The 24,841-nt window shown below is 43.3% G+C and overlaps 4 protein-coding genes across 7 annotated transcripts in view; 1 reads left to right on the forward strand and 3 right to left on the reverse strand.

Moving 5' to 3' along the window:
* Positions 1-8,331, reverse strand: part of NUP88 (nucleoporin 88) — a 41,385-nt gene extending 33,054 nt beyond the window's left edge. The window contains exons 1-4 of the mRNA XM_037066264.1: positions 8,004-8,331; positions 5,204-5,373; positions 4,321-4,446; positions 740-826 (exon numbers count right to left, since the gene is read on the reverse strand). Of these exons, the coding sequence (XP_036922159.1) occupies positions 740-826; positions 4,321-4,446; positions 5,204-5,373; positions 8,004-8,300 (680 nt within the window). The 5' untranslated portion in view covers positions 8,301-8,331. The remainder of the gene's footprint in view (positions 1-739; positions 827-4,320; positions 4,447-5,203; positions 5,374-8,003) is intronic.
* Positions 8,332-8,498: 167 nt separating this feature from the next.
* On the forward strand, positions 8,499-19,034 carry RPAIN (RPA interacting protein). Of its 4 annotated transcripts, none has more exons than XM_037066269.1 (7): positions 8,499-8,625; positions 10,101-10,271; positions 11,297-11,357; positions 13,152-13,263; positions 13,407-13,470; positions 14,531-14,671; positions 18,881-19,034. In XM_037066269.1, the coding sequence occupies exons 2-7, from the start codon at positions 10,116-10,118 to the stop codon at positions 18,908-18,910; spliced, it is 564 nt and encodes a 187-aa protein (XP_036922164.1). In that variant the 5' UTR covers positions 8,499-8,625; positions 10,101-10,115; the 3' UTR covers positions 18,911-19,034. The 4 variants fall into 4 exon arrangements, with proteins under 4 accessions (XP_036922164.1, XP_036922166.1, XP_036922165.1 ...); XM_037066268.1 differs by lacking the exon at positions 8,499-8,625 and adding an exon at positions 8,837-8,962; XM_037066271.1 differs by lacking the exons at positions 8,499-8,625; positions 13,407-13,470; positions 18,881-19,034 and adding an exon at positions 8,835-8,962 and having other exon boundaries at positions 14,531-14,645.
* Positions 18,599-24,841, reverse strand: part of DHX33 (DEAH-box helicase 33) — a 28,255-nt gene continuing 22,012 nt past the window's right edge. Inside the window, exon 13 of the transcript XR_005069478.1 lies at positions 18,599-18,609. The gene's annotated coding sequence lies outside the window, so the exon portion shown is untranslated. The remainder of the gene's footprint in view (positions 18,610-24,841) is intronic.
* Positions 19,088-23,747, reverse strand: C1QBP (complement C1q binding protein). Its single transcript, XM_037066267.1, has 6 exons — positions 23,425-23,747; positions 22,695-22,845; positions 21,273-21,366; positions 19,998-20,093; positions 19,620-19,742; positions 19,088-19,476 (listed from the first exon to the last, which is right to left on the reverse strand). The coding sequence occupies exons 1-6, from the start codon at positions 23,648-23,650 to the stop codon at positions 19,327-19,329; spliced, it is 840 nt and encodes a 279-aa protein (XP_036922162.1). The 5' UTR covers positions 23,651-23,747; the 3' UTR covers positions 19,088-19,326.

Genomic DNA, 24,841 nt, shown 5'->3' on the forward strand with positions numbered 1-24,841 from the left:
AGTTCAAAGGGCAATTCCGCTAGTGGTCAACACAGCCAGGAACTTGCTCCTCTAGTGGGTAAGAAAAATCAAAGTCAGGGTCACTAGGCAATCAAGAGGGCTATCTATGTCCACTCCAGTTCTGGGACACTAGATGCTGGTCTGGAAGGTCAGCAATCTGCCTATCTGCACTGACTGAACAGATGGTAAGTCTCTAGCTCAACACTCACCTTCCACCTTTCCTATACTTCTGTAATATTAGAATTTATTTATTTATTTTTTATCCTCACTTAAGGACATGTTTTTCTTTGCTTTTAGAGAGAGGAAGAGAGAGAAACATTGATGTGTGAGTGAAAGATCAATTGGTTGTCTCCTGGATGTGCCTTGAATGGGAACCAAACCCTCATTCTAAGTATGTGCCCTGACTAGGAACTGTACCTGCAACCTTTTGGTATACGGGACAATGCTCCAACCAACCGAGCCACACTGGTCAGAGCTAGACTTTATGCAAGATATAACATGGAATCAGTTTAAGCCACTCACATTTTAGAACTTTCTTGAAAAAAGATCAATCTAGTAGTTATGATGACATTCAGATTTGTAACTTGTTACTTATTTACAATGCTTACTTTTTGCTTATTTCTTCTTACCAAAAGCATGCTAAAGTCACCTCTGGAAAACCTTGCAACCTGTTAAGACTGCATTTATAATCTTAATAACCTAATTTGAAAAGCATTTCAGGACACAAATGAAGACTTACCCTTTATTGAGCATTAGACTTTCCTCTTCTGCTTCTGAAAGTACGATGACATTAGTGGGTGTCTGGGGCTCTCGAAGAGAATAAATTCTAGCAGTCAAAAGAGAAGAAAGTCAGCACTTAAAATTTTTTCTTACTGTACTTTATTATTTATGCTATTACAGTTGGCTCTGCTTTTTTTCCCGTTGTCCCCCTCCAGCCAGCAGCCCCCCGCCTCAGGCAATCCCCATACTGCTGTCCCTGCCCATGGGTCATGTACATGTTCTTTGACTAATCCTTTCACTTTGCTTTATCCAGTCTCCACACCCCCGACTCTATCCCCTCCAACAGCTGTCAGTCTGTTTCATATAACTATGCCTCTGTTTCTACTTTGTTAGTTTATTTTGTTCATTAGATTCCCTGTATAAGTGAGATCATACCCTATATGTCTTTCACTGACTGGCTTATTTCAATTAGCATAATAGTCTCTAGGTCCATCCAAGCTGTCACAAAATGTAAGAGTTCCTTTTTTCACTGCTGCATGACACTCCATTGTGTAAATATATTACGGCTTTTTTTATCCACTCATCTACTGATGGGCACTTATGCTGTTTCCAGATCTTGGCTATTGTAAATAATGCTGCTATGAACATAGGGGTGCATATATTCCTTTGTAATGGTGTACTGGTGTTTCAGGATTCTTAGGGTATATTCCCAGAAGTGGAATTGCTGAGTCAAAAGGAACTACCATTTTTAATTTTTTTTTAGAGAGAGAAAGAGAAACATTAGTTTCTGGTTGCTTTCTGTACATGCCCCAACTAGGGATTAAATCCCCAACCTAGGTATGTTCCCTGACCAGTATCGAACCCCCAGCCTTTTGGTATATGGGACAATGATCCAACTAACTGAGCCACACTAGCCAGGGCTCCATTTTTAACTTTTTGAGGAAACTCCACACTATTTTCCATTGTGACTGTACTAGTCTGCATTCCCACCAACAGTGGACTAGGGTTCCCTTTTCTCTACATCCTTGCCAACACTGGTTTAATTCTCTTCCATTTTCCAAAATTGTCCTTTCTTCTACACATCTAGTCAATTTTTGAGAATTTTTCTACCAGTTATCACAATCATTTCTTTCCCAAAGATCTCTCTGTTACTGACAAAGTAGGTATTTCATTTGTTCTTTTAACAGTAGAAAGTTTCCTTGGGACCTGAAGAAATATTCTCCGTCCTTACCAAAATTCTTCATTAGTCTACTTCACAGAATTGCACCTCTGCCTCTTCCATCCAGAATTCTTAGCCATACCCATCTTATGTAGTCATCTTACTACTGCCCCTGAGTTTGCCAGCTTCCCTTAGATTATACCCATTGCTCTCTCTGCCTGTTAGACACCATATCTAATTAGAGAAGTACCATATCTCACTACTTGGACCAGCAGAATGAGTGACGTTTACCCTATAATCTATACATGCTTTTGTTATATAAGGACACTACCATGTCATCACTATTTTCTCAAAGGGAAGCATAAAACTAAAAAAAATTTTTCACCAGTATCATTTTAAACTTAGCTGTTCCATTATTAATAAAACATTATTTAACAAATGTTTTCAATGAAAATTTAATCCAATTAAACATACATTCATTGTGGTCTTCCTAGCTGCCTATAAGCACTGACTTAAAATACACGTAATACACGTAAGTAGTAGACAGCATATATTGTAATGGGGAACAGTGAAAAAATAAATGCAACAGGGCACTGAGTGGGAATTTCTTGCTGCCCTGAAATTGTCAACAAGGTCCACAGCTTAGGAAAGAGAAATGTTATATATCCCATAGCTTAAAAAGAACCTTCAATAATTGAGGCCAGATTACTCCTTCAGGGCTTAGAAGAAGACTCATAGACTTTGCTGTCTCCTACCATTTGCTTTTCCAGCATGCATAAAAGGAAGACTAAGAGAGAGGGTGCCAAGAGTCCTTAGGCATACAGTACAATGTTCGTAATGGGAGGTATTCCTTCCCCCTTTCTTTATCCCAATTCCAAAGCCAAATGGATGGGCAGGTAAGTGTCTAAGAGAAATGGTCAGATTTAGGGGTGTCTATAATAAAGGGAGATGAGTAGGTCATTTTGGTGATAATTGCCAGATGTGTTACAGAAAACTATAGGCCACCAAGGTGAGGAAATTCCTAGGTGAATCTGGAATGCCATCTCCTAGGGTTAGTGGCATATGAACACTATACGGTTTCTACTTCTTACATGAAAATTACTGGAGGGAGGGAGGCTGGAAAGGCATAAGGAATGACTATGGTATAGCACACCCAGTTCTCTGTGGTCCTTGGAGGGGAGAAAAAGTACCCAAGCAGTTACCATGACCACAATATGAAAGATGAAGGAGGAATATCAAGTTTGGGGAGCTCTGTTTCTCACCTTGAGAGAGGTTTCAGGGCATAGATAGCTATTAAAGCCAATGAGAGACAGAGCTCTGCAATGATGGAGAAGGCTGGAGACTAAACACTGCCTCATAAACACATACATACCATTTGTGTTTACATAGTACCCCATCAACAGAGGCCACCAGCAGCATATGGAACAAGATTAATCCAGGATCAGGGATATGCCCCTACCCCTCTGCCCCACCACTGACAGACAACCAATTAGGTCAGATGTTTGCCTCAGCTATCCTCCCTACTCCAATTAACAAGGGCTTAGACCCAAAAGGAGGAAGAGGCAGTCCCCTCCTGATACTCTACCCCCTACCTCAAGATACTGGGACAGAAAGAAGACTCAAAGAGCAGACCATGCTCTCTTCACTTACTGCAGATGCCTCAGGGTCTGTCTGACCCCTGAAAGGCCCAGGATATGGTTTTGAAACAGATTTAAGACTTAAGTTTTAAACTGGAAAGACTTAGTTTTTATACCTAAAAGTAACCAGAAAGCTATGAGATCTGTAAAAGATGCCATTAAGAAATCAAGTATTGAGTAGGGAAGGAAAACTTGGTAGAGTACAGTTAGAAAAGGAAAAATAGAACTGGAGGTATTTATATCTCAGTCAGTTGAGTGTCCCCAGAAACTTTTTATATAAGGCAGATCCCAAAAGTTAACAGACAACAGAAATCTTTGTAGGATTAGGTCATTTAATCCAGTACAAAACTTGAAAGAGGCTTTAGAATCATCAAATCTGCTCATTTTACAAACTGGAAACTGAAGCTCCCCTAAAGAGAAGTTTAAGATTTCAAAGACAGAAGTGGCATTGGGCCAAAAATTCAAATCTCGCAATTCCCAGTCATATTCTCTTTCCCCTATGCTACATTACATCCAAAATACTGACACCATGAAAACAGTTCAGGAAGGTTATTTTAACAGTGCTTACTAGTCAGAATTAGATAGGAGAGAATGGAGGCAGGAAGATTAGTTGAGAGAGAATAGCAGTAATTAGGGCATGTAAGTTAGAGCACTTACATATCCTTGAGAATGGGTTACAACAGTCATCAGATAAAGCATTCTAATATCCCAGGACCCATTTAGTGGCACCCTGAGCTCTTAACTGGCAAATGCAAACAAAACCTCCCCAATCACAAGGCTGTAAGACTTAAAAATAAAATTTACCTTATTACATTGTCTGATGTTAACAGTACTATGTGGGGGTCCAGCATTTCACTTGGATACCAGGCAGCATGCTTTAGAGTCAGAGAGGTAGAACTGGTGAAAAATCTCTCAGCAATTGGAGTGGTACTAAAATAAAGACAACAATTTTCCAACAAAACATTTTGTAGGACTTGGATGAAAAACCTTCTAAAGGAAAATCTATTTGAACACTCTTTGCTTTTCTTTTCTTCAACTTTCTTTCTCTTTTAAGTCTTGCTAGGAGAGCATTCAAAGCATCTATTCAATCAATATCCAAGAATCAAAATAAAAACACTTTCTAAATTGTAGGGCATTTTATATTATATATGTGATTTTAGATACAGTATCATATTTGATCCTTTTATAACCCTGTGAGGAAAATAAAAGAGCAGGTATTATCATTCCTATTGTGGAAATGGAGTTAGATTTAGAAAATAAACATTTTAAGGGGACCCAACTTATAAGTTGTGGAACTAAAGGTAGGTTTCTACCTTATATTCTTTTCAGTAGATCTTTCAGACGGTCACTTTTCTGGATTTGTTGGGAAAAAAGTTATATAAAAATAAAACTTAGTTAAACTTATGAACAAACTGTCTGGCTCATAGATAATAATTGCTTTTTAACAATCTTATTTCTACCTTGAAGAATGACCTGACTTCTAATCAGAGAGTAATGTGATAATTCAGGTAGAATATAAAATATAATCACATATATATATATACCATAAACATTACCACCATAAAATGCCCATGTGCAAACCATATGGAGTATTCATAGTAAACATACCTTAAAATTACTGGTCTTGAATAATTTTCTGCATGCATACAAATTATAAAGTTAAACACTAAATGAAAATATAACTTACCTACAATTCACTGTTGATTTTCCACCTTCAAATTCAGAATTCTTCCCCCATCTTTTAGGTAATTCTAACACCGTAAGTCCTTTTATTCCTATAAGTGCCACGTGATGCTGTGTTGGGCTTAACAAGACTTGATAGACTTCAAACAGGGGCAGATTTATGCAAAGCAATCTCTGAAATTAAAGCAAACTGGTCAAAATAGTTAAGCTTAATGTAAATATATGTGACAGTAACTTGAAACCACAGTACTGCTTTAGTTTTCCATAACTGTAAGAAAATGAAGCATTCTGGATAATTACTAATACCCAGGCCATTAATTGAAGAAATAATTTTAATGATTTTGATTGGAATGTTATAAAAATGCATCAAATCTCCCTACCTTGATAAATACATACTGTACATAATTTCCCTCTTTATGATCAAGCTCCAGCCTCAATTTTCCACCACTCTTTACTTGTACTTTATACTCCCTGCAGATAACTTGTACTTCTTGGTAATTATCATGCTTTGTTATGCCTTTGTGTCTTTGCATAACTGTTCCTCTTCCTGCATTCTGCAGTACCCTCGTTTTCCTTTTTTTTTAAAGCAGGCTAACACATTCTTGCAGACTCAGTCTCTATATGCTTTCCTCCCACGAAAATACCCCTGATCTTCTGGCCAGGGATAAAATGCATCTTTCTTGGACTCCCATACCACACTCTATTATAGTTCTTATCCCCCCGTATTCTAATTATTCACTTGCTCATCCCATACAACTAACTATGAATTACTGAGAATGAATAAATGAATGATGAATCTGTATTGTTCCTCTCAGTACCTTTAGCATAGTATATGGCATATTGTTGACTCAATGTATGTTTTAGTGAACAAATGAAGAACTCAGAAGTATTAATAAATAATTACTATGTTATATTAGAAATAGTATGAGATAGAGAATGGCTTCAAGAGCTTCTGTAGCAAATAAAATGGCATTTTACCTATGCAGATATGGAACAGTGTTTGTCTTAGCATCATAAGCTCTCAAAAAACATTTACTCCTTCCTATTTCTTCTCTTGTGACTATGATGAGTTTCCATTTTCTTGTCTTTCTACTTTCAGCAATAAACCATGAAATTGCCATTGTTTTTATTGCTTATCCTTATGTATGGAGAATCACATTAAGCCCAAATCCTTTTAGACAAGTCATTCTAAATATAATGAGGTTTCTAATAATTGTTACTGATGTATTTAAGCCTGATTTTGGGGTTTTTAGTTGCCCTTTACTGATTCTACTTGTTTTTTCTCCTGTCAGTGGTTCTTTCCCTTTTTTGCCTACCTTTTCAACCCCCATCTTCTTTCTACTTGATTTTGACAGTCTACCTCAAATCAACCAGAGACCACCTTTCTTATGCCATACATACAATTCGAATTGCTTATGACAGTCACAGTATTTAGAAGTTTTTTGGTTTTATTTCTATGTCACTACTCATGTTTTTGCTAACTTTTACAGTTGCAACTCATTCTAAGCCACTTTCTTGCCTATCTCCGAGTTTCTGTATTCTGGAGGATTGAGGGTCATTCAGTTCTCACCTATATTTACTGAGAGCTTATATGTTCCAGGCACTCAGTGAAATCCTGGCGGTACCTAAAAAACAAATAAGGCAGAAAGAGCCCCTGCCTTAGTGTTTACTGTCTAGAAAAGCAGACAAGTAAACAAACAAGTGTGAATGATTTTAATTACAACTGTGCAAATGCTGCGCGCTGAGCATCTTGTAAATTACTCACGGTAATGTGAAATTTTAAAGTACATTGCAGACTTGTGACCTACTTTGAAAACTGCAAAATTTTATCTAGGACCTCTTTGATTTCAAATCATTTCTCATCAACTAGAATCAGGCAGTGCCACACAACAGGTCATGCGTTAGAACGTGTGACAAGTTTTTTAGTTTTTAATCTTTAAAAGAAGAGAACCAGTTTATTACAAATATAAACATTTCCAGAAAGCAATGTCTGATTACAGCAAATGTGTAAAACTTCTTGATCACACCCGCTTTCACATGCTGTTGACATACCAAAAAGAAGCAAAAATCCCTTCCAACCTTGGGAATGGCCTAACTTTCTAAAAGGTAAATGCAAGATTAACAGGGATTTCTTCTCTATGTCAGGCACAACACTTGGTACTTTCATATCTATTACCTGACCTGTCGCTCCTAACCCCAAGGGAAAGGCAGGCTTATCCCTATTATTCTGAGTGTCACATCATGAATGCGGTTTCTCAGGACGAACCCACCAAAAACAGCAACTGCACGGCACACCCTCTATCCCCTTACCCTGCTTCGTTTTTCTTCAGAGCGCTTGCATAATTGATGTTACTGAGTATTCCGTGGTCTTTCCCTTCCTCCCAGGCCCCAAGAACTTAAGCACCTTGAGAATATGAGTTCCTATAACTGTGTCTAGCACAGCGACGGGGTCGATAAAGAGGCAACAAAAGGTTATGTAGCGATGCTGGAGCGGAATGAAAATGAAGAGACTTTTCCGCTCCAAGTGGAAAAACAGCCAGGATGGAAAGGGAAAAAATAAATAAAAAACAACTAGCTCGGCTCTGGAGCGTGGCTCAGTTGGTTAGAGGGTCATCACCGTTCGCCAGGGCTGCGGTTAGATGAGGGTCAGGGCACGCACAAAAATCGACCAAGGAACGCATCGGGTAAGTGGAAAAATAAATCGGTGTTTTCCTTTCGCTCTCTCTCAAAAATCAATAATTTAAAAAAAAAAAGCTAATTCAGATCCCAACTAACGGTCATTTCCTAGACTAGCCTGGCCATACCTGGTACTGGGAGAGAGAGGGCTCCTCGCCCGCGCCGCTGAGGCCCCGAAGGCGAACCACTAAGAAGGAGCTGCCTTCTCCGTCCCACAGGAAGAGTTCCCCGCCCAGGCCGAAGACCAGGTTTCTCGTCAGCAACTGCCGCAGCGGCGGCGAAGGCACAGATAAAGAAGCCGCATTTCCAGCCTCGGCTGGACTATGGTTTTTCAGTCCCTCCCGGAGCCGCACGAACACAGCGTGGTTAGGAAGCCAAGTCCGCCACAGCTCGCCGTCACCTAAGGGTCCCGCGACGGCCGCCATCTTCACCCAACTGCTCTCCTCCTGCCAATCGCTCAGCCCGCCGCAGAGCGCGGCCAATCTGCGACCAGCCTTCCACTGCTTCGGCCTGTCTCGGAGCAAGCATCCCGGAAGCACGAGGCTGACGAACGTAAGGCCCGCCCATCAGGCAGGGGCGACGCTAGTGGAAAGTCAATCCCCGGTCAAGTATTTTATTCTGAAGCCGAAAGGGGCGGGGCGAGAAAGTCAACAGGCCAGTGCCTGCTCCAAGCTTTGGTTCCGCGGGAAGTCTAGAACGTGGGGAAGAACTTAACTCCTGCATATTTGACTGCTTATTGGACACCTTCACGTAAGTAAATCTAGACATTCAAAATCCTCGTTCAGGAATTACATCACATCATGTAATTGAGTGTCAAACCAGGATGGTTAACCTCACAAATACTACGAATGCAGTCCCCCACCTTTGGGTTGGGTCGGCCAATTAAAGTACACTTCCCAGATTCCGTGGGGGTACAGTGGGATCGGCAATCAGAAACTACAATTCCCAGGGTTCTGCGCGCCTGCAGGGGGCGGGGACTTCTGACTGCGACTCCCGCAGAGAGGAGATGGCGGAGCCCTCAGGATCTCCGCACCGCTCGCTCTACAAATTGGTGGGCTCGCCTCCATGGAAAGAGGCTTTCAGGCAGGTAAGTGTGAGGTTTGGGAAAATCTTGCCGTTATCATTCCCCTAATCCGCCCAGAAACTGCTCTCAGTGCCTTCGCCTCAGCCGGGGGAGGTAGGTGCCGGGAGCATCTGGCAGGTGGAGGTGGACCTGGGACTCAGGCCTCCCACCTGAAGTTCTGGGTCTTGGCCTTCTCCCGGAGTTGCCGGGCCTTGGGTTTGGGATTAGCCTGGGCCCGCCCAACCCCAGGCCCCTATTTTTGAATTTGGATTTTGGATTTGGATTTGTTTTACATTTGAAGTGTGATCCTGGCTACCCCTTTGCACTCCTGCTGTTTGGGGTGGGCACCGAGAAAGGCACTTTGTGTACTGTATACTAATCTCATGCAAGAGAGAAATTATTTCTATTCATTCTAGAGAAAGCCTCTGTTCAGAAGAGCTGCAGTTACTAAGTCTTTGCGAAGTTGCACCTCATCTCAGTTCTGGTTCCTGTAATATTGCCTGTGACTACAGGAATCCCATACATGGATATATCCCAGGAATATAATCTGATGCTGTTGACTGTTGACATCAGGGATTCTCAACTTGGCTGTTGACATTTTGAGGAAGATAAATATTTAGTGTGGGGGGCTGTTCTGTGCATTGTCCGATGTTATTTGAATCCCTGGCGTCTACCTGCTAGATTTCAGTAGCCCTTCATGTAGAGTTATAACAACCAAAAATGTCTCCAGGCGTTGCCAGGTATCCCTTGGGCGACAGAATTGCCTCAGAGAAACACTGCTGTACAGGAAGTTGACTACCGTAGCTATATCTGGAACAGCAAGAATTTGCAAGCAACGTAAATGTCCTGTAATAGCACAGTGGTTTTTGAGCTGTTATCATCCAGCCATTAAGGAAGCTGGCATTGAAGAGAGAACATGAAATATGGTGATCTGGAAATATATGAACAAACATTGTAATTTCATCTGTCTACATGTGAATAAGGACTGGAGGAGAAAATGAAAAATTAACAATAGTTAGGATTATAGTTGATAATTTGTGTCTATAAATTTTCTTTAATGTTTTAACAACTAAGCTAAGACTTTTTTTTAATGCTATTGCCTCCTTCACCCCACCTACCCTACATTCCCCCAACCTCTTCCCATCTTTCTCCTCCTTCCAAGGGATGCCTGGAGAGAATGCGACACAGCCGGGACAGGCTCCTGAACAAATACCGCCAGGCTAGAGGCAATATGCCAGGAAGAGCTCAGAGCGCCCTTCTAGTGCAAGAGTTGATGGAAGAAGAGTGGAATGCTTTGCAGTCAATGGAAAGTTGTCCAGAGGCCTTGCCTCAGGTCAGGTGATGATCCCTGTTTTCAGGGCGGGTGCTACAACACCAGAAACATCTAGTGTCCTCTGTCCACCTGTTTCCCCGAGTCCTCTAAACTCATATACCCTCAAGCCCACACTCAGGATTCTGACAGCCTTTAACCCAGGTTTTTTAATGTTAGACTCTTTTGGATTAATGGTTCCTAAATATTATACTGTCGACCTGCTGCATCACTGCATTGTATTCACTTAGGAAACTAAAAACAAAGTAATTTTGCTCCTTGGCTACATGCCTGGAAATTTTGACCCAGTAGGCATGAACTAGGAATTTCTTTAAAAAGGTCTCCAGGAGCTTTTTTATTCTGATCTCCGTAAGAGCTGGGAGCTGAGTATGGACAGGAAACCATTTACCATGTGTCAGGAAGAGCACTGGGTTAGAAGTCAGGAGCTCTGGAATTCAGATCCTGCTTTTTCTATTACTTGTAAACACCAGTCTGCCTGTTTGATTTTTAGTTTTTACGTTTATGGAATGAAGACCATAATGTCAGAGTTGTGAGTGCTATATAAGAAAATGTGGGAAACTGCTTTGAAGACATCAAGGCTCTTTATAATAATGATGCATTATTCAGTGTCTTCCATGTGTCCTCCAGTGTGCCAGTTGTTTGTGTTATATAATAACAATTAGCACTCAAAATAACCATCTTAGCTAGGTTTTATTCCCACTTTGCAGAAGTCCAAACTGAGTTTTACAGAGGTTAGAAACTTTCTAGTGGTTTCATAGCTTTGGCAGGACCACATGCTTATCTGCTCCCCTATGCCATCTTCTCCCAATTAAATGTCATTATATTGTCACTGGGTAGTTTAGTTTGTTGATGACTTCTCAGCATGATCACATTACCCCATTGTCTACATAATCTACAGAAGGACTGGACCTGATAGATTTCCTCAGGCAAACCTCAGTTCTTCAAGCCAGCCTCCAAGTATGAATCCTTGTGGTGCTCGTCAACTGATTATAACTTCAAACCTCTGATGGCCCTTCTTTCTCTTGCAGTGGGAGATGCCGATGGACTTGGCTGAGCTGGAGGAAATCCAACAGGAGCTGATTGACCAAGGTGACCCCCTAAGAGTGGTCTTTCCTGCCTGTATCTTGTTACTCTAATGCAGTACCTGTCTATTAATAGATTAGTAGTATTGCCCTGGCTGGTGTAGCTCAGTGGATTGAGCGCGGGCCTGCGAACCACACGATCATGGTTCCATTCCCAGTCAGGGCACATGCCTGGGTTGCAGGCCAGTTCCCAGCAGGGGACTCATGAGAGGCAACCAGACATTGATATTTCTCTCCTTCTCTCCTTCCCTTCCCCTCTAAAGATAAATAAATAAAATATTTAAAAAATAGATTAGTAGTAATTCTGTCACCCTGCAGGATACAGGGCATGATCAGGTCTCTTGCATTACCTAATTTAAGTGCCTTCTCCGTTCTTTACTGACCCCCCAGAGTCTTGTGAGCAGCCACTCCCTGAGGCATTCAGAGCACCATAGAGTACGTAGTTCAGCACTTTATAGAATTCATTTATTCCACATAGCCCTATCTTGACTAGGCTTAGTTTTTGTCATCTGTAAAATAGTGATAATAGACCTACTCTGTAAGTTTGTCTGTAGACTTCAATAATGTGCATAGGAGACTTAGAGAAGTGTCTCTAAGTCTTGGCACATAGAAAGCTTTCAACAAATGATAACTATTATTATGAGGATGCAAGACAGTGGACTCGAGCTAGCTGCTGAGATTCACTTCTTAGCTTTACCAATTTAACTGGTGTGACACTGGGCAAAGCACTTAATCTACCCATGCCTCAGTTTCTATATCTTTAAAATAGGGGTAACAATAGGGAATAAGTTTATATATATAAAGGACTTAAAATAGCATTTGACAAATTATAAGTGCTATACAAGTGTTAGTTGTTATGATTAGTATAATTGATGCCATTTAGACTGCGAATTTTTTATCCTTTTAGTTATCTTTTTTTAATTGAGTCACCCTTTACCCTCACCTATAAAACCTATCTTAGTGGTGAAACATAAGACTCACTAAATATTTCTTTTGGGGTATGTTTAAAAAATCTGAAGTGATAAGGATTTACTGTGTTCAGCCATACACTCTAGAATGGAGACTGGTAAACTTCTTGAGAGGGTCCAGATAGTAAACATTTTAGGCTTTGGAGTTTAGTCTCTGTTGCAGCTACTTCATTCAGCTGTTGTTGTGTGGAAACAGTCATAGACAATACATAAAAAATGACCATGGCTATGTTCCCATATGACTTTATTAAAAAACTGAAGGTGGGCTGGATATGGCCTGTGGGCCATGGTTTACTGATCCCTGAGCTAAAATCTAGACCGTGAGCTCGTTGAGAGCAGGAACCAGTCTTTTTCATCTTTGTACTCCTTGCCTACTACATGCTAGGTATTGTTGCATTTACTGAATGAATGACCTTGGATTCTGAATGACACAAATTCTGGGAACATGGACATTGGGAAAGAGATCACTTTAGACTCAGCAGGGTGAGCCAGCCTCAGAAATAATTGCTTTCTAAGTGTCATTGTTCTCCAGCTGCCCTTGGGACCCTGACACCCTACATCTCTGCTCTTATGACCTCAGGAGATGTGTGTGAAAGGTTTCTCCTGTCCCTTAGCGTCATCACTTTCTTGTGCTCACCAGTTGAGGACAGACAGGAGGGAAGGAATCCAAGAGATAAGCCTGATGGAAGAGTAAATATCTAGTGGTTGGTAGCAGGATTTTGCCTGAATATTTTTCTTGTGTGGATGAAGCCTTTGAAGGTGAAGCTTAGCAACAAAGACAGGGCAGTTGGGTGAAGCATGATGAAGCAGTCCAACTGTCCACTGCCTTGCAGAACAGTCCATCATCAGTGAATATGAGAAGAGCTTGCAGTTTGATGAAAAGTGTCTGAGCATCATACTGGCTGAGTGGGAAGCGAACTCCCTCATCTGTCCTGTGTGTACAAAGTAAGAGTTTTCCAAACCTTTTCAGTGTTATTGGTTCCCACCCTCCACTCCAATGTGAGTGGAATTTCCCCTCCACACTTCTTGTCTGGAAAGTTTCATGGTCTGCTGGCCATAAAGCTCTGGGATCCCAATTCTGCCTCTAGGTACAACCTGAGAATAACAAGCGGTGTGGTCATGTGTCAGTGTGGCCTGCACATCGCACCTCATGTAAGTGTTTCTCACACAGCTTTTGTGTCACCTCTTTCCACATATACCTGCTGTCTTTAAGAACCTTCAGAGTGTGCTAGAGCCACCTGTGTACATCTTTTCCCAACTCGTGTTCAGTTCACCTTGGTAGCTTAAAATCAGCCATGGTGAGAGTGTGTACAGCATGGAAAAGCACTACCAGTCAGGGTGCTCCCTGCCCTGTCCCCAGAGCCATTTTTTAGAAACCCATAAAAACTGTCCATATATGAAGACACACCTGTGCTCAGAATTTAAGCTTCAGTTATCTCAAAATACAGAAGGATCTGACATGAGAGGATCTGAAAGTTTGTCAGTTGGTTAAAGGGGTGAATTTTAAAAATGAAACACTTATAGTAAGTTTCAAGCATATAACTTTCCTTGCCAGTCCTTGAGCAGGGCTCTGCTGATTGGAGAGCTGTGTCTTTTTTACACAGATCACTCTGACAATGCATTGCCGAGTTTCCAGCTTTGTTTCTGAAAAGTGCGTCCAGAAGCTGAGCGTACAACTTCAGGATTTTCCCTGTCTTTTATGTAATTAAACCTTTTTTTCTTAAGTAACTCATCTTTGTGTTTTCTAAATATCCCACTTATTATCATAAAAAACCAAAACTTTATTTTCATTCTCTTGTTTCATCTACATAATATGTAATTAAGTTACTCAATTACAGTGGGAAGTTCAATGAGCACAAACAGTTCTAGGACCGAGTGGGTCTGTTTGGTTCCTGTGCTGCTGCCTCCACCAGCCAAACAGATCTTGGTGGGGATACATTTGACTGGCAGAGACGGGAGCAAAGGGAGACTCTGAGTGTCCCTGGTACTGTAAGGGGTGGTGTGTTTTACAGCAGGATGGAGAGTGCTGGTTTCCTGGTGAGGCAGTTAGATGGAGATTGGTTGAGAGATCTTTCTAGTATATCCATGAGCCCAAGAGTGTTTTTAAAGGTCCAAGGAATCGAGTTATCACAGATATATTGGATATCATGATTTTCAACCTGTCGACTATGAGGTAACTAAGATGAAGTTGTGTAACTTCTTTATTTTTTAGTCTCCAGAATTGACAGAGCAGAAACTTCGTGCCTGTTTAGAGGTCAGCGTGAATGAGCACAGTGCACACTGTCCTCACACACCTGTGTTTTCAGTCACTGAAGGGACAGAAAAAAAGTCCAATCTTCTCATGAACTGTCTGGTAAGCCTCCCAGGGGACCCGGTGGTAAGGGCGGGTCCCTGCTCTGGTAGAAATAATAGCTTGTAAACTGGTAAATGTTTAAAAATGCAGTTTATTCTCTGAGGAGTTTATCTGAATAGAGAAGTGAAGGTAACGAGTCAGTTCAACTGACAGGCCAGTTGTTCCCCCCCAGGGGAGGGACAGAGGCAGCACAGGATTGTGGGCATTGGTCTTGAGTTAGACAGCCTGGTTGCACTGCCTGCTCTTGTTTGATTGGCAGCAGTAATCTCAGATGAAGCTGATTATTTCATATTTGTAAGACCCAAGGAGGCCATCCTGGTATCAGTTTTGCACAAGGATACAGAGCAGGAAGCAAAGCAAGGCAGCGTCAGGCTTGTCTCTTAGGCAAATATCTTCATGAGGACCAAAGCCTATTGTCTGGCCCCCTAAGTGACAACTCCTGTGTGAGGGAACAGGACCACACAAGTGGATATAGAGCCACCCTGATTTGCAGGCCTTGAGCTTGCTGTAGGAACCAGTATCTCTGACAATAACCTATGGTTATACCTTTGAGGTCCCAAACAAGGGGCACGTTGGGATTGTGAGGACTCTGCACTTAAGGAAGTCCAAAACGATGGCTTCCTACTGGGTACTTATAATTCTCTCACAACCCCCTCGTTTCAAATGCAGTCTACCTATAGGAGGTGTTTTTGTTATAAGCAGCATTGCCTAGTACAGCCAACACTTCACTTTTCAAGTTTCTTCCATACATTTTTTAATTGTTAATTTTTTTTGTTAATGTATGGAGGACTTTTTGAAATTCAAAAACATGCGTTCTCTCTCAGAGTTCAAGTCTAGGGTTGGTGATTAAGAGAAGAGTATAGAAAACAGGTAGTCAGTACTTCTGGAGAGCTATAGGGGAAGGGCCCAAGGAGTTCAGAGGAGGTGATTTTATTTATGGATGAAGGATTCATGGAGGAGGCATTTTACCTTGGCCTTCAAGTGTGGACTAGGGTTTGAACATGTAGATACAATGAATTGGGGGAAGAACTTAAGTGGAAGATCTCCAGGTAGAAGAACAAGGCAGAAAATTTGGAGCATATATGAAGAGGATCATGTTATGTTCAGCTGGAACATTGGGTTCATGAGGGAAAGAAGAGCCAGGGAAAAAGTCAGTGTAGTAGCTGCAAATGTGAGGATGTCTAGAGTCAGAAACAACATTTAAGAGGCTGTCCCAGTACTTTGTGGGAGTAGTGAAGAGACCTTGAGCTTCATAAGTAACAGTGGGGATGGTGTAGGTGGGATGAATATGAGAGGCTCAGAAAGTGAATTGATTAAATTCCATAACTGCAGGCGTCAGGGTGGAGGAACCAAAGAAGATGCAAGGTTTCAAGGCTGGGTAACTGGGCAGTGCCAGGGCCATGTGCAGAAGACAGGGTTTGCGCAGACAACGTTGGAATTTGGGGACGTGTTGAACTGGGGATTTCTGTGAGACCCAGGCTTTGGTACAGTTAAGAATGTAGGAATGGAGCTGAGAGTGAGGGATAGCATTAGCAGTTGGTTGCTTCTTTGTGATTGCTAAAAAGAGATGAGATGACACTCCCTGAGGAGCTCCTGTAGAATAGGCCAGTGATGTATTCTTGGGCATTGCCTGCATTTTGGGTGCAGGGGATCAAGGGGAGCCTTAGCGGATTCAGAAGAACAGAGGCCAGAGAACAGAAGTGTGGAAGGCATGGACATTTCCAATAGGAGGGTCGCAACACCGACCATAGCAATTGGAGTAGGTATTTGGTGACCCTATATAGATGATTTTGGTGGAGTCATAGGGTCAGGTAGCCACTATCTTATTTCAGTTTTAGGAATTGGAGTGAGCGGGGAGCCAAGAAGTAGAAACAGTAACTGCAGAAGTTTTCACAAGAAGTTTAGCCAGGAGGAAACATGTTCACTTGGCTTTTTAGAAGGAAGAACATTTGAGTGCATTTGTAAGTTGAGGAGGATTCATTGGAGGGCTGAGGGGTGAGTAGGTAATTGGGGAAATCAAGGGCCCAGACCTACCAGAAGGGGTGGGTTTATGCGGAAGGAGGGCAGTGGAATTACATGTATTCAACACTTAACTGTTCAGCAAGTATTCTACACATATCATCTCATTTTATCAGAGGTGGATACTATTCTTAATGTTAGGAACGAAAACAGATTTGGCTAAGTGAGTTGATTTGGCCAAAGTTGCACTGCTAAGAAAAAGTAGAGCTGGTATTGGGGCCCAGGTCTCAGGGGTTCTAGCAACCCTGCAAGTTCCAGCTCCAGGCTTGGGCCTTGGTAGAGGAACGGTTTCTCTTCAGATATGAAAGGAGACATAGTGAATGAAAGTTTAGAGAAAACTTGCTACTGCTTCCTATTGACTACAGGTTTATGCACTCCTCTCTGCTCTAGCCATCCAGAACTGCTTGCAGATTCTCTAACGTGCAAGAGTCTGGGCCACCATGCTCTTGCTCATGCTGTTCTGTCTGGACTACCTGTGGCTCCCCGCACTTGGCTCAAGGATCAGTGCCGAGCACTTCTGTATGCCGGATTATCAGTGAAGCCTGACCCCTCACCCAGAATTGGCCAGGCTCTCTCCTTGGGTTTCCCGTTCTTGATGCCATGTTCCCATTACCTGTTTATGTCTTTGTTCTTAAGGGCGACGACCCTATCTCTATTTTTACTCCCAGTCCTTGGCACAGGGGTAGGTATATTTGGAGAAATGAGTTGAGGTAGGGGGAAGAGACATAGGTCTCCTCAGTGAGATGAATGGAGCCGTTTGCAGAGTGCAGTGGAACTGAGGTGGAGCCTGGGGCTCCTTGAGACTGGGAAAGCTCCAGACCAAGTGCTGGAGGGAATGGGTAGGACAGCAAGAGGACACAAAGGATTGCCTGGTTGCTTAGTGTCTGGCTGCAGTTGTCTCCTGCCCTGACCAAGTGTGCTGCAGTTCAGAGCAGCAGTGAAGCCAAGTGGAGGGGGGAGGTCTGGGAGGCATCGGCAGTGGTAGGGGCAGACGATTGGCAATGCTGGCTGCTGGGTGGGCAGGGAGACTGTTGTGGGACAGGAGGTTGTCACAGCAAAGATGAGAAACAGGACAGGGAACAAAATTGTATTCAGTAGCCTGTTCCGGAGTTCACCATTTTGAAAGGTAGGTAAATCATCTGGAATGTTCTGGAGTTCATGTGACTAGGCATCTTTCTCTTAAGGGGAAGTCAAAGGCCACTGGTTTCAAGATCCAGTGAAGTCAAGCTGTAGGGTGATTAAGCATGGCTGTCAAGGATGAGGAAGTGTGAATTAGATGGGTATGTACACTCATGACTTGTGGAGTATTTAAGATGTGAGAGGGGCAGTGGTCTAGGGGTAATCTTAGGGATGGGATGTGCTAGACCACCAGAAAGCCAAATGTATTACGTATGTATGTGATGTCAAGGTTAATTAAATTAAGCACAGTATTCCTTGGCATAGTTGTGGGGCTGAGCTGTTCAAGAAACCAGGAACCAGTATTTTTTTAACGTAAAGCTCTTTTTTTAAAAAAAAGATTTTATTTGAGAGGAAGGGAAGGAGAAAGAGGGAAAGAAACGTCAGTGTGTAGTTCCCTCTCACATGCCCCCCTACTGGGGACCCGACCAGCAACCCAGGCATTGTGCCCTGACTTGGAATTGAACCTGTAGCCCTTTGGTTCACAGGCCTGCCCTCAATCCACAGAGCTCTGCCAGCTAGGGCAGGTGGGAATGTTTTATATTTGAGAACCTTCTGTTAGGGGAGACCAGGGAAGGTATGCCAGAACTAATGGGCCTCAGAGCTGACTGTAGCGAATATGCAGTTTCTACCCCTCTATAATACATACCTGTTTCAGTCTTAAGTTGAAGGAACCTCACCTCTTTGCTAAGCTGTAAAAGCTGCCAGCTCTCAAAAGTTGGAATCATCTGATCACTGCCTTCCTGAGGGTGAGGATATTTGATCAGTCTTTCTCCAGGGTCTGACTTAGCCTGAAGATGATGTTGCTGAGGGTTTCAAAGGCAGTTGTTTAGAAACCACAGGACTGAAATCAGGTAAAGCCTTTTCTGACCATACCATTGTACTATTTCACAGTCAAAGCTTTATCTTGTAGTATGCAGGAATTTCAGTGGCAGCATAAATGTCATTGCTGATTACAGCTTTTAACCATATGAGATAAAACAATTAAAGCTAACCTTTTCTGTTTAAATCCAGGCTTGCGATACTTGGGCTGTGATCATCTAAAGCCAGCCCTCACTTTGTTCTACCTGGTTGGAAACAACTCTTTCCATCTGAGAAGAGAAGGAGCCTTGTAAATACAAACCTTTCATTTATAACTTATTTGATATTAAAACTTTCCAAACATGTAGGCTCTTGGTGTTTTGTAATGCAGGTTGAAGGGGAAGGAACAGAAAAGCCAAATCACCTTAGAGATAAACCTATTTTATTGTCTATCATTATGTTATACAAAAATCTAGAAATAATAGATTTGTAAAGAAACAAATGAATAGTAAATAAAGGACAACAAATAATTTAAATTTGAATCATTTCCCATGATATTAGGATGAAAACATTTCAAAGTACACATCTGGCTTCCAAGTAGGTTTTGTTCACTGGCAAAGCCTGCCATAAAATTAAGGTAATTCAACGTCCTGTCTGCTCTACTGGCTCTTGACGAAGCTTTTGAGGTCTTCCAGAAAAGTAATATACTCCTGGTGCTCCAGGGCTGTGCTGAGCTCTACCAGCTCATCCGCAAAAGTATTGTCCACCCCCCGGTCCGCAAGGAAGTCCATTAGGTGATCATATAAGGCCTACAAGGAGAAACACTTACCATTAAAAAAGAGAGAGAGGCTTCATCTGTAACATTTGATAATTAAAATACTTTTTTGGTCTCTCCTTGGACCAGGACCTCCCCTACAAGGCCCAAGAGCACCCCATCTTATCCAGCACTCACCCAGTCCAGGGAATCTGTGTTGAGTGTGTAATTTGTGTCCTTCCATTCAGATTCACCAGTGGACTGAAAGCTCACTTCCCTGATGGAGAAAATGTCACTCTCACCCTCTTCTTCTTGTCCAACCTGAGAAGAGACAGACAAATAATTCAGGAAACTGAAGGGTTTTCCAAGATAGGTCAGACTCATGCAAAGAACAGGGACTATTTACAGGTTGAGACCAACCAGGTTTTAACCTTGCTCCCTCATTCCCCACCCCGCTCTTCCCCAGCTTTGTTGGTCTATGCTAGAAAAGGGACCAGTAAGGTCTCCCAAGGCGTCCCCAGGGCATCCCTTGGTGTCCCCAGGGATGCCAAGGTGCTAGCACTCCATCCTACTCACCTCGTCTTCCGGATAGTGACAGTCCAGCACAAGGGCCTTCTTGCCATCTTTCTTTATAACTTCAACCACGAAATTGGGAGTAGATGTCAATTCAGGCTGGGGAAACAAGAATAAGGCAGTACATGCCCTTGTTGTTAGGCACTGGGTGCTTGGACCAAAGGTCTCAGACAATTCAGGGTGTCTGGAAGCCACCACTGTTAGGAAGATGTCACTTAGCCATTTTTAAAGTCTTTGCTACAGTGTTCTCAAATAAGGAGCCAGTAATGGTACTAAACCCACATACCAGCTCATTTTGAATTCTTCCTATGGATTCTTTCTAGAGTTTTCAAGGGCAGAGCATCATATATTTAGTATTTCAATTCTGTTGACACTACTTTTTCAAATAACATACTAAGTTCGGAATGAAGAAATCTGAATTCCAGCCCCAGCTGTGTGCCAACTGACTGAAACTTAGATCATTCTTCAATCTTCCTGGACTGTTTCTCCATCCATAAACGGCTAAGATGGCATAAAGCTCCTTAGATCTCTTGCCACTGTCTGTTTCAGGCTCTTCCTATGGCCCAGGACCAAAGGCTGGTACATTTTGCTGGCTGGCCATCCTAAAGTCGGAATAATCACAGCAACCCTCCCTTTGACAGTGACCCACTCAATGCCAAGATCATAGTCTGATGTCACCAGGAAGCTGTGCTCTCTGTTCTGGGTCATAAGACAACACTGATAACCTTCTTAGAAGGTCTAGGGACTCTGTGGCCCTTACGCCAGCAGTTTCTAGGCCAGATCCGCTGCTTCCTAAAATGTTTGAAGACTGGGCCCCAAGGAGGCCAGCCATATACGAAAGACCTTACCAGAATTCTGATGTTAAATATCTGATGTCCCCAACTTTGCTACCTTGGTTAAGTGGCTGGTGTTTATTTCTAGCATTCCTCACTTGGGAAGACTCCAAATGATAACCTTCAATATTAAACCTCTTCTTGTTATAGAAGGGTAAAACACAATTTCAATGGTTTTCTATTAGGAGAACAAAGGTCAAACTATAAAACTCGAGCCTACAAGATGACAATTTACTCAGTCTCTGGGAAAGAAAATGGGCCACACACTCCTGGTGATAAAGCTGGCCAGAAACTGCTGCTCTACAAGCAAAGTCCCAAGGATGCTTGTTTGCAGCTTCTTTCCCCTTCTAGCATTAGAGAAATGAAACAAAAAAACACAATGTTCCTCTAAGCCTATGGGCCTGTTAGAACTGAGGTAAAGGCTGGTTACAGTGTTACGGCTTACCTCCTGTTCTTCAACCTTCTGCCCTTGGGAGGGCTCCTCCTCCCCATCATATGTTGGTGGGATGCTATTGTTAATGTTGAAAGTGACAGTGACCCTAGAGAGAAGAAAACACAAAGGACATGGTATAGGTTTTTTTAAAAAAACTGAACATTAAGTATGGAGGCCTGCTATAGTTAAACATGCTTGTTGGAACAATGTCTATCCTAGCTAGCTTTACATCTGAATTATTACGGACCTCCCAAAAAGGCCTGGGAGTGCACGTCCCACCCTGAGATGGAATCAGTGGGTATGAAACATGCCTCCTCTGTGCCAGCTGCTTGAAGTCAGACTCACAGGCCTCAGAGCTCATGTCAGCCAATTACAGGCATGTGTAGGTTACTTCCCCCAGGCCTGCTTCCTGGGGCTCCTTCCAGTGGCAGTGAGCACCTAGGAAGTGGTGGGATGAAATAGGTGGATGCCTCTATTTTACTTTTTAAAGATTTTACTCATTTATTTTTAGAATGAGGGTGAGGGAAGGAGAAAGAGGGAGAGAAACATCTACGGGTTGCCTCTAGTATGTGCCCCACAAAAGGACTAAATCATAACCCAGGCTCGTGCCCTGACTTTTGCTTTGCGTAACAACACCCAACCACCGAGCCACACTGGTCAGGGCAATAGCTGCCTCCTTTAAAAAGTTTTTTCTCCATCAGAAAACCTGCCCCTCAGAGAAAAGGAAGAAGGGGCACTAGAGAGTTGCATCAGCCAAATACCAAGAGCAGCCCTGATCCCAGGAAGGGGAAGCTTCACAACAATGTGCTGCAGTATGGATTCATTTTCCAAATACTTGTGGGAAGTTTTATAATTACAAGGGATGCCAGAAACAACAACTAATGACAATTTTAAGGTGCAAGAATCCTCACTTGACAAATCGTGTGGCAAAGTTTGAGTTGAAATTAAAAGTGACGTGAAATTCGGAACCAGCCCTGCTGAGCTGTGCTGCTCCAGCGGCACCGTCTGTGTACACTGGCACTCTAACTGTGCCCTCCGGAGCGCCGCCAACTGGGCTTTGCCAGGAAGCCACCTTCTCACAGGAGCAGTGGTTAGAGGTTCAGCCACAAAATCTAATTGGAAACAGTGGTGACCAACTTGAGCTCTGGGCACAGAACTGCAATGTTCCTCAGAATATTTTAATCCCCCAATACTGACTATGACTCACCCTAGGAAAAATGGTTTAGGTGCAATCATAGAATACACCTCCTTAGCAACCAGCCCACAGGAAATTTGTGCACAGTTAATGAACCACTTAGAATTTACAAAGTTACCCAAAGATTCCTTCTGCATCTTGGAAACCATTATGATAGTACCTGCCTCAACAGAACCCAGGACAGGTCCCTCAGGGTCATGGGCTTAGGACTCCGGAGCCCACGAGCCCCCAGTACTTACTTTTCTCCACCAACATTCCGAACTAGTTTGGCTTCTGTCCCATTCACTTCCAGATCCCAACCTCCAGACATCTTGGGGAGGGACTTATGCTTCTGTATCTTCTTTTCCTCCTTAATTTCATCACTCAGGAATTCAACAAAAGCTTTGTCCCCTACAATGAAAATCCATAAGGTACAGAAAAAGAACAGCCAGCCCATCAGTCTAAAGTGACCGAGGTTCCTCGAGCCAGAAATCTGGACTTGGAGTGTCAAAAAAAAATCCTCAGGGACTTAGGCCAACTCACACCCAGTAAGCCTCAATCTCCTTATCAGTGGGAATCTGAGTTCGATTCTGAAAAAGGATTTGCAACAATTAAGTCATCACGTTTCACATCAAGCAAAAGAGTTCCCAACTATCTTTTCCTACCTACCAAAAGACGTAATCACCCTACTTTCAAACCTCGACTTGGGGCCTTCCCAAAGTTCCCTTTTCAAGAAACTAAAGATAAGGTAAGCTTCCAGGTTTTCATTGGATGTCTCAGCCCCAAACGAAACGCTTTAAGGATGCAGGGGAGAGGGAAATGTGATGGCACGCAGGTATCACCCAGAGGTTGCCAGTAACTGGGAAAACGTTCTGGACCTCGCGGAGCGGCTCCGGGCGGCCCACTCGCGGTCTACGCTTCCCTGCCCCGGTTCCTCAACCCCACCCGGAATATGCCCCTCACGGCCGCGGCCCACACACGCGAACTCACCTTCGGTGTGCAGCCCGCCGCAGCCACAGGCGCAGGGTCCGCGAGCCCGCAGGAGGCCGGGCCGCCGCGCAGACCCCGCGCGCACGCTGAGGAGCCCAAAGGGCCGGGTGCACGGCCGGGGCGCGGACTGCAGCAGCGGCCGGAGAGGCGCGGAGGGCGCGGCAGCACGGAGGCCGGCAACAGCTGCACCCAACGCGCGGGGCGCGCAGCGCAGCAGAGGGAGCATCGCGAAAGGGACTGCGGCAGGGGCTGACACGTGCAGCTGAAGAGGATCCGACCCGAGGGGCTCCCACGAGCTCACCACCGGAAGTCCCGCCCCTGCTAGGGAAGCGCTTCCGCAAGGTCGTCTGCAGGTCAAAGGCACTGCGGGCAAAACCTTGCCTCCTGCTGGGCGCCTCCCACACAGCTTCCGCGGGAGGGGTCAAGTCAGGTAACTGAGCTTTTGTAGACCAGTGGGCCGGCCTGAGTGGTATGCAGCAACGTTTTCTATTTAATTTGCCAGCATCACTTCTCTCCAGTGGCTGCTTATATTCTCCAAATTACCATCTACTGTTCTCAAAGCACACCACGCTTTCTGTGACTTCATGGAATAAACTCTTGCCATCCCCAACAACCTAAAGAGCAGCCTTCAAGATCATCTCTCTTAAGACACGTTACTGGTACGTGGTCGCCCCCCTTACCCCGCCCCTCCCCTTCATTCTTCCCTCTGGAGAAACCTGGCAGTGCTGGCCTAACCTGGCAGCTGCCACTCACCTCACCAGCCCCGGTGCTCCTGACGGGCAACAACTCTGGTTAATGCCTGCGACCTTCTCTCTCCATAACCCTCCAACCTTGCTCTCAGGTTCTGATGGGGCAATATTCTTTTCGAGGTAAGAAGCCATGACTTACATCAGATTTAGGCTAAGAACCGATGTTCCTACCTTACACAGGATATATAAGGTACCAAGAAAGTAAGCCTTTCCCAATTAGTGGCAAAGATAAGATTAATGCTTAATATATTACAAAAAGCATTCTGTAAATAAGGAAAAGGAGACGCAAGAAAGTCACGCATCATGTATACGATTCACTTTTAATGAATGTGCAAATTTGAGCATTACATACAAGAACTGATGTTTCTATAGAGCTATGTCTATTTGAACAAAACTAGATTCTCAAAATACAACATAAACCTGAACCAACTTGTTTTTTCCCTCTGCAAATTATAATATTCTGATCAAACAAAGTTTAATGGAATCCTTGCTTCCCCACAGGTGCAGTGTTCCCGTAAATGCTCAGGATGGTATCTTAGCTGCCTAGCCACAGCTCCAAGTGGTTCTTGATAGCTTGATTAAATGGATTTATGTATCACAATACAGGATACAAATGGATTTATGTATCATCCATTTGTATGATACATACATGATGGAGATACTCATCC

This window comes from Sturnira hondurensis, unplaced genomic scaffold, assembly GCF_014824575.4.
Source record: "Sturnira hondurensis isolate 20B ecotype Veracruz unplaced genomic scaffold, ASM1482457v3 Scaffold0016587, whole genome shotgun sequence".
In the NCBI taxonomy this organism is placed as follows: domain Eukaryota; kingdom Metazoa; phylum Chordata; class Mammalia; order Chiroptera; family Phyllostomidae; genus Sturnira; species Sturnira hondurensis.